Source organism: Quercus lobata, chromosome 2, assembly GCF_001633185.2.
Source record: "Quercus lobata isolate SW786 chromosome 2, ValleyOak3.0 Primary Assembly, whole genome shotgun sequence".
NCBI lineage: Eukaryota > Viridiplantae > Streptophyta > Magnoliopsida > Fagales > Fagaceae > Quercus > Quercus lobata.
The window spans coordinates 83,538,673-83,548,757 of NC_044905.1; the positions used below are offsets into that span (position 1 = coordinate 83,538,673).

General features: G+C 32.7%; 1 protein-coding gene across 2 annotated transcripts; it reads right to left on the reverse strand.

The window, feature by feature from the left end:
• Positions 1-7,551: 7,551 nt before the first annotated feature.
• On the reverse strand, positions 7,552-8,718 carry LOC115978384 (regulator of G-protein signaling 3-like). Of its 2 annotated transcripts, XM_031100406.1 has the most exons (2): positions 8,316-8,718; positions 7,552-8,243 (listed from the first exon to the last, which is right to left on the reverse strand). In XM_031100406.1, exons 1-2 carry the CDS (start codon positions 8,713-8,715, stop codon positions 8,146-8,148), a joined length of 498 nt encoding a protein of 165 aa, XP_030956266.1. In that variant the 5' UTR covers positions 8,716-8,718; the 3' UTR covers positions 7,552-8,145. The 2 variants fall into 2 exon arrangements, with proteins under 2 accessions (XP_030956266.1, XP_030956265.1); XM_031100405.1 differs by having other exon boundaries at positions 7,552-8,718.
• Between the last annotated feature and the right edge of the window lie 1,367 nt (positions 8,719-10,085).

Genomic DNA, 10,085 nt, shown 5'->3' on the forward strand with positions numbered 1-10,085 from the left:
TTTTGTCACATATTGACAAAGTCTACCTAATCAGAAGGTAGACAGAAAACATATGCAACAGAGTAAGAGAAAATAGAGACAACTCCCCCTATGAAGAGCAACAACTCCCCCTAAGAACCACAAAGGTTAAAAAAATTTCTCTCCCTATAAAAATAGGAAAAACAAAACAAGTTTTGAGAAAAACAGTTTTGGGGAAAAATAAAGGGGGTGGGGATAAATAAAAAGACACAAACCAAGTTAAAAAAAAAAAAACTAAGTTGAGGATACACAAGAAGAAAAAATATTATCTCTTTCAATAAAATGCAAACATGGCACTATGTGACCCATAAACAGTTGCATGAGTAGAGAAAATATTTGCACATTGATTATTCATCATATCTCTTAAGAAAAATATTTTCTACAGTTCACACATAAAAAAAGGCATATACTAGGAAATACATAGCTCAAAAATTAATCAATTAATTTTTTGATCAAGTTGAGTACCCAATGTAGCAAAGTGTATGCATGTTATGTGGGAAAACAATGAGAGATACGACTGCAAAACTGCAAGATGGATACAAAAACAATGCAATGCATGTGAATCCTAAACATAAATGATGCATGGAAAAATCAACTTTTTGAAAAATAGAACAATTTAATGCAAAAACTCCTCAAAGCACAATATTTCATGAATGAAATGCATGAGTATGAGATTAAAAAGTTTTTTTAAAAGAAAAATCACTCGAATTCAACCCAGATCTTCCAAAAACAAGTTTTTCAACCAATTTGTCTCCAAAACTCAAACATTAAAGACATTTTGCATCAAAATCTAAGAACATGTAATCTTGGATGGCCACAACAAGATCACACACAATATAATATACCAAGTTTAATAAAGAGTAACTTGTGTAGTGTGTGCAACTAGCAAAAACTTGAGATACATGTGAGGTGATATGTAAATAAAAATCAATCACAATTTCTACAAAATTCATCACATAAATTTAAAAGAGACTATCACCAAAAGAGTTACACCATATAACTCCCACATCTCCTAGAAAACAAGCTTGCAATCATGTAAGTTTCTTGGTTTGCCTCATAATGTACACATCAATTTTATTTGTTTGATTTAACATTAAGTCCAAGAATGTACATACCAATTTTAACATTTAAATCGAGGTTACACCTTATGTTCTTTTTACGCACGTGCTATACTTTCTCGAGCACAAAATCTTACGATATGCACTAAGGTGTTCATGATTGGCTAGTAAACAGTGGTGAGATAGTTATTTATACCTTTCTCAAAAGGTTCAAGTCCGACAGTCAAAGACGTGTGATTTCAAGATCAAGACAAAGTAATCAAAAACTATAAATATCTCCCACACAACATGCACTATAAAGTTCAAACTAGTAAAGTGCAATAAATAAGCTCATCCAAACTAAACAAGGTACATAAACATGTTATGTAAAGATAATATGGCCAATTCTTGATTATAAATCCAAGATGTGAAATACAAAACATAAAAATCTTTTTGGTAAAAAAAAATTTATGACCAAAAACTAAAAGCACACATTATGCTAAATGAACAATGCAAATGTAATGCATGACAGTGCTTAACTAAGCTATAGAGGGTACACAAACAAGAAATATCAATTTTTTAATTAACCCTTAAGTACATGTACAAATTAATATATACTCACACAAAATCAGAAATAGCTTAGCACTTATATAACACATGCTATTTAAGTTTCTCCATAATGTCAAGCATGTTTTAAATCAAGAGAGAGATATCATAATTCATGTAATCCTCAAAAAGAAAAACTAGACACAAAATAAAATATTTTTGTTTTTTTGAAATTTTTCAATGTTTTTGGATTTTTTTTAAAATAAAAAACAACCTAAAAAAAACACAAAAAAAAAAAAGAAGAAACAAAACATGTCCACAATTAATTGAAAGAATTAAATCAGGGACAAGTTAGCAATACTCACCTTGGAGAATCTTTTCTCACCCATCTAGCACGAGTCTTCGGCTTTGTAGATGAAAATCCATGTGAAGCAGAGTGTATTTGAGGAATTACACCAATCTTCTGAGAAAGACTAAAATCCTACAAATTCCTTTCACAAGCCAACAAGCTCAAATTTTTCAAAAGAATATGAAACAATTTATATGGACTTATGGTAGAAGAAATATTATTACAAATCCTTGACTGAAACACAGAATGCTTAAATTTCAATTTATGACAATTAGGACGAATGTGACCACGGATACCACAAAAATGGCAAACAAGAACAATTTTAGGAACATCAGTATTCCTAGTAGGGTTTCCGGTCACAGGCTTTAGTTCGTGCCTCAACAAAGAACAATTTGATCTAATATGACCAACAACACCACAAAGGTGACAAGTAGGCACAAAAACAGATTTATTATGCTCTCTAACAGTAGATTTAGACATAGGTTTAGAAATTTCAGCATTAACATCAGAACTTTTACCTTTGTCTAACCTAGCAAAATAAGCCTTTTCTTTATTATTCCTCTTAAAAGGAGGGATATAAACTTTCTCAGTTTTAGGCTTAAGAGAAACAGAATCACTTCTGTTATCAATAGCAGGCTTGGTACTAGTCAAATTTTCAATTTTAGTTTTAGATTCAACTAACTCTTGTTCCAAACTTTTCATCTTCTCATCTTGAGAGGAAATTTGATTTCTCAAAAATTCATTCTTTTTATTAGATTAATCTAATCTAACAACCAATTCTTCTTTTTCAAGATTAGCCAATTTTAACTCTTCCTTGAATTTCTTAGCAATTTTCATAGATTTCAATAATTTCTTACGAAGAGTTTCACAAGCATCAATAAAATCAACAGAAGCATGAGCAGAAATATGATCAGAAAGACACTTCAAATTATCCATGACAACAGGGGTCAAGGATCAGCTCTTAGATCAAAAGATCTAAAACAAAAGAGCTACCCACTCTGATACTACTTGTTAGTTTTTAGACCCCTTAAAACACAATTGAATTAACCTAGGCAATTAGCCAAGTGATTATTTAGTCAAATTAACAAATCTAGGTTAACACAAATATATCATATCAATGTATAGCAGCGGAAAATAAAAAATACAACGATATGATAACCTAGGAAAACCAAACCGGTAAAAAACCTGGAGAGGATTTAACCTAACTATCCTCAAGATAAAAAGGAAATCCACTAGAAAGAATCGAAGTTCATACAAAAAGACTTACAAGCCCCCACGCTTGACTTCTTATTACTACCCACTAGTAGAACTTACTGACACAACCACGTGCAAGCTCCGAATCCACAGACTCCTTCTTTCTTAGATTCACCACCAGATACAAGCACACCCGCTTGTATTTTCTTTAAACTTTAATGGCAGCAACCAAGTTGATCATCAAGGTGTAGATAAATCTTCTCCTTGAAAATCCTAAGTTCGTGTAAAGGAAAACTCCTCTAGATCTCACAAGAGATTTACACAAACCGCAATATGAGCAATACTAAAACGTGGTTAGAGTTTGCCTTTTATACTTAGAACAAATTAGAAACCCTAAAAACTTTTTAAAACAACTAGGGCTGAGTTGGAAATTCTGCAGAAAAAACATTTTACCCGAGCTTCGATCGATCAAGCCTGTCTTTTGATCGATCGAACCAGACAGATTATGAAATCTTCTTCCTGCAGCTTGTATATTTTTGAATCTTGACTTGAATAACATTGAGTATTGTCTAATAATACCTATAGACTCTAAGATCTATATCCAGACAAGTTTGTATTCACGATTTGCCAATAGTTCTAAACATTTAGAACTTAACAATTTAACCTAATTATCCTCAAGGTAAAACAAATCCACTATAAAAGAAATGAAGTATACACAATAGCGACTTAGATCACTAACATTTTATTGCTACCTTGAGTAGGAAATATACTACCATGACCACATGATAACTCTGAGTCCATGGACTACTTCTTTCTTGGATTCCCAGCAAGCACAAGCACTCCCACTTGTATATCTTTAAGCTCTTGAATCTGCAACTGAATTGATCACCAAGCTCTTGATATCAATTTTGAGATTGGAAACCCTAAGTGTATATGAAGACAAACATCTCTAGATCTTATAAGAGATTCACACACACAACATAAAGAGCAACTTCAAAACGTGGATAGGTTTTTCCTTTTATACTTAAGACAAAATATAAAATCCTACACGTCAAACGTGCTTGGGCTGAGTTGGAAAATTCTGCAGAAAAAAAAAAAATCTGCACGAGCTTCGATCGATCGAGTCTGATTTTCGATCAATCGAGCCAGCAGATTTACACAGTAAATCCTGCAGTACATTCGATTTCAACTTTACACTTAAACATACTTTGAGCAAATCTAAAACAAGACTAAACGTTTTGATCATGGTTTGCCAATATTACAAATTAAAGTTCTAATACATTTAAACCTAAAGTCTTAGAACCCAACACACTATCTATAGGCAATATTTGCCCCACACTCAAATTGCTAAAAAATTTCTTATTTCTACAAATTTGTACCCAATATAGGCTGATTACGTTAGTGATGTTTTGGAGTCTTATTGATGGCATAATCAAGGACTTGTCACGTTTAGGAAGCATTAATGGCCAGTATTAATTCTGTCGCGCAAGGGCCATAAATGATAACATCTTCCGTCAATTTGTATTCATGGTGGGTATTGGACGTTTCTGAGAAGGAAATGACAGGTATTGGACGATTACATTAACTGATACCATCAAATACCCTACCACGTGCGTAATGTCCTACTTTCACAATCTGCAATGTCTTTATCGTCTGGCCCCAACAAATGTTCAATCACACTAACTTCTAAATCAATATTCATCCCATTTCATCTCCAATCTCACCAAATCGTATCACTTGTCATCCTAATCTTGCTCATCTCTCTTCTTCTAATAACCCAGGCATCCATTTAATCATTGACTTAAGCCATCCTCTTTTAAGTCATGCGATTCTTCGGTCCATGAGCTCTCCAACCCGCCATGCCCATCTCCCCACCCTTAAGTCTGGCCACACACCTCTTTCCTTTGAGCCCCACCTTACGCTACTGCTGTCTGCTGCCAGGTTTTCTCATTGGCGTGATGCAAATAATGTCAGCTGATGAAATATCTTCTCTTCTAGCCAATAACACATGGGTGTTGGTTCCCTCATTACCAAAACATGAATGGAATTGGATGTAAATGGGTGTACCGCCTGATGGCTTTGTTGATCAGTACAAAACTGTCAAAACAAGACGTGTAGCGAAGGGATTTTATCAACGACATGGCATTGACCATTCTAAGATGTTCAGTCTTATGATCAAGCCCACATTTATTGGCATTGTAGTGTCCATTGCGCTTAGATGGTTTGACATTTGACAACTTGACATCGATAATGCACATTTGACAACTTGACATCAATAATGCATTTCTCAATAGAAATTTGACAAAATCATCTTAAATGGTTGGACATTTGACAGCTTGACATCGATAATGCGTTTTTTAATGGAAATTTGACAAAAAATCAATTTATATTACTCACCCTCCTGGGTTTGTAGATTTTAGTTTTACTAGACCAAATCATGTTTTCAAATTTCAATGCTCACTTCATGGGCTCAAACTAGCCCTAAGAGCTTGGTTTAATTGTCTATCTAGCTTCCTCCTTTGTCATGGCTTTTATGCCTTCAAATCTAATACCTCTTTGTTTCTCTACCATCGAGATGATGTTTGCATTTTTATACTAGTGTATGTTGGTTATATTACTATGACCAATAACAATTTTCAATGTGTATCATCCATTATCTGTACATTACAATCTGAGTTTGGTTGTGTTGATGACCATCCCGCAACTGATGTTTATGCTATTTTCCGAAGTCATAATTTCATCTCATGGTCCTCCAAGAAACAATGTACCATTGCTCAATCCTCGAACTGAATATGAAAAAAATCCCTAGTTGACAGTGCTGATGAGATTACTTGGCTTAGGTCATTGCTCAATGAACTTCTTCTCATGTTGTTTAGTGCAACAATGTTGGGGCTACTTATCTTGTTGAAAATATTGTGTTCCATGCACGCACTAAGCATGTGGAAATCAATTTCCACTTAGTTGGAGAAAAGGTCACAAGTCTGGCTTTAGATGTTCGCTCGATTTATTCCCACCAATGACTAGTTAGCTAACATCATGACTAAATGTTTATCTTTTCCACAGTTTGCTTTCCTTTGTGACAAGTTGACTCTCTCCTCCGAGGATACTTCAACTCGAGGGGGCGTACCATATTTCCATATTTTGTATTTATCAATCCGTATTGTTTGAATTACTGTAATCTCTATTAGTTACCATCCTTATCATGTATATCCATTTATAAAACAGTGGTGTTTATTAGACACCACTAATGCACACAACATACACAAAAATAATGATTTCAATGCAAAAGTGATTTGTGTGTAGGTTTTATGCATTAAGGGAGTGTGCGATTCCGTTTAAATATAATTACAATACAAAACACTCAATAGAGTGTGAGAAGATTACAACAATCAAACCCATGCACGTCTGTTTCAACAAAGAATATCCATGACTAATGTTAGAAAATATATGGTCTAGAGTGCAGCAATGAGTGCTTAATTGCACGGATTCAGGGCGCTTCTATATTGAAGCTAGGGTGGTCATAGGACCATCTGACCTGGGAAAAAATTATTATTATTATTATTATTATTATTATTTTAAAAGTTTTATGATTTTTTTTTACCTTTAAAAAATATTGTGAACACCATAAAATTTTTTAGACACAATATAATTAAATCTCGAACAAAATTTGGCAACAAACTTGATTGTAGACTAAACCTACAATTCCACTTAATATATATATATATATATATATATTTTATGTGAATTTTGACAAATCTACCATTGAGTTACATTTTCTTCTTTTATCCTTTATGCTTGTAAAATTTCAATAAAATCAAAAATCAATAACTATGCTATTTGACAAATGTTTAAATTTTGAGTTTTTGTAGTCTAAAATTATAAATAAAAAATAAGTTTATGTATCGAATAGTAAATAACACATGTTTTAAAAACATAAAGAACATGTAATTCAACGATTAGATTTTCAAAATATGTAGTCATGTTAATTTGTTTAGTGAGAATCATAGTCTTAGGTTATAAGTAAGTTTGTAGCCAAATAGTCCAAGAAAAAATATATTGAACTAAAATTTTGTAAGAGATGTAATTTGTAACATTAATAATGAAATTATCATGCAATGATTTCAAAATAAGAAAACATATAGAGGAAATTATAAAACTTTATGTATTTGCATGTTTGTGTATTTTTTGTTTTTACCAATATATGAAGCCTTTTTATTAAATTTTGTATAATTTAAATTTCATAATAACCACATTGAAAAAACAAATTTGGAGCCGCAACTGTAAGGACTATGATTTAAGATCTGATCCAAGGCTCATCGTCTTGGTTAAATATACCCATAATGCCAAGGATATATAACAAGGTTGCATATTAGTTACATGTATTGTGTAGCTACTATAGTAGTTTAATTGGTTGAATATAGTTCCATTCATAACATAACAGGAAAATGAAAAATAAAAAATAAAAAATTCACAAATTGCATTCCACCTATTCAATTATGAATTATCCCCGAAGACGATCATTCATAATCGTAGGAGTAAGGTTATTGGCCCAAAAAAAACAAGGAGAAATATATAAAATAGGGCAAAGGAACAACTGCAGCACCAACTGCAACAACAAACATAGGAAAGATACGAACCCTTATTGTGTTGCCGATCATGTAGCTACGCAAATGCATGCATGTCTCATGCATTTGAATCATCACCTTTCTTTATCTTGCCCTGTTCTTTCGTTATCCAGTCAGAAGCTCAGCTGACGCTTTCTGCCGGCCAGACCCTTTCGTGTCTTTATTAGACGCAGTATGTGTAAGAGTGGATGTATCTTTACCATGGATCCGCTCACTTAAGCTTTCCTGGCCTTTTTTAGATGTTGTAGGAGAGGATACAATTTTAGGGAGAACAGCAGTTGAGCTTTCCTTGCCTTCAATCAGGCCTTTTTCAGGTTGTATAGTAGGAGAGGATACGACTTTATCAGAAGAGGCTATATCTTTACCACGGAGCAGATCAGGACCTCGTGGTTGCTGGCCTTGGTTTCTTGTCTTTGTTAAGTGGTGCAGAAGGGGCTATATCATCTCCTTTACGGAGCTGTTCAAGAGGTGATGGTTTCTTGTCTTTGTTAAGTGGTGCAGAACGGGCTATATCATCTCCTTTACGGAGCTGCTCAAGAGGTGATGGTTTCTTGTCTTTGTTAAGTGGTGCAGAACGGGCTATATCATCTCCTTTACGGAGTTGCTCAAGAGGTGATGGTTTCTTGTCTTTGTTAAGTGGTGCAGAAGGGGCTATATCATCTCCTTTACGGAGCTGCTCAAGAGGTGATGGTTTCTTGTCATTGTTAAGTAGTGCAGAAGTGGCTATATCATCTCCTTTACGGAGCAGCTTACTTGAGGATTTCTGGTCTTTGTTACGCGGTGTAGGATGCGATTTGTCTTCATCAGTATCATGAAGCAGCTCACTTGGTGATTTCTTGTCATTCTTAGGCGGTGGAGATAGGACTTTATCACCATCAGCAGCATCCTTAGTTGAAGGAGTGCTCTCCTTACTCTTTGATGGTTTAGAACCTTGGGCTCTTTTCATAGGGAGCAGCTTCTTGAAGATAGAATAGAAATGATCACATTGATCCCCTTTTAAAGAATTTAACACCTTCACTGCTTAACACTTTTATTTTTCTTTAAAGATCTATCACAATTTACAGACTACACAAACTCCCACATATAGTAAAAAATTACAACGTTAATTATAGCATTTTCTGGGTTTTTAAGCAATACTAATGTGAAACTTAAATTCTATTTTCACTTTAATTAACTAACAGCATGGAGTGAAATGTTTATTTTCACTCAAGTAAAATGTTCAACAGTATTTTGATAATTTAAAAATCTATCATGATGATTAAATTAATAATTGTCTAATTACTGAATATGTTTATAGACATTTATTGTTTTAAAAAATTAGAAATTATATATATATATATATATTAGATTAGGATAAAACTTAAATACAGTACCTTAAGTGTTGTTTCTTAGGTTTCTTTTTTAAGATCTAGTTATGTGACTACTTAACTTAAAAATACACTTCCATCCCATGAGAAAAAATTCATATGGCAGAATTTTAAAAGAAAAACTTAGGGAACAATATCTAAGTACTGTACCTAAGTCTTCCTGTTTAGATTATAATATTGCTTAAAAGCGAAATATACAAATTATAAATATATTTGAAAAGCATGAATGCCAACAATTGGAATTTCTAATGCTTGGAAGTTCAAAATATCAAAAATATAAATATAATTTGGAAATTTTGAAATTCTCTATAACTAAATAGGGTAACGTTTGACCTTACAATGTTTTTACTGCTCTCCTTCAAACAAAGCACATATTATAAATAAATAACAAACAAACAAAAAGCGCCAGCGAGAATAAAGAAAAATGAAACTAGAAAGGAATAAAAATTTTTAAAATGAAATTAGTTTAAAAATTACATTTCATACCAAAGAATTAAAATATACATTTACAATACCAATTTAAAAGCTTCATGTCTTAAAAAAAATGATAATAATTACATTTGTTCACAGAGGCAGTTGTCTAACTATTTAAGACAAAATCCTTTTACAATCAGTTTTTAATTGAACAAATGAAATGGATGTTTTATTTATGGGGTTTATCTTATTTTCAGTACTTTTTTAAATGGAATTTCCTTTTATTGTAATGAGAGACTGTCACATCACCCACTAACTAAATAAAATGTGAAGATTAAAACTCACTACCACTTGTTATTGTATATTTAAAACAAAAAGACATGTCTAGTTAAAAATTTACTAAAGGTAAGCCAAACCCTTATTTACACGATGGTTCTTCAGCTCTTCAAAAATCAAAATAGACCTTATCCTCACAAGAAAATAAGTCATTCATTATCGAAAAAAGAAAAGAACTCATTGAAATATATAACTCAAA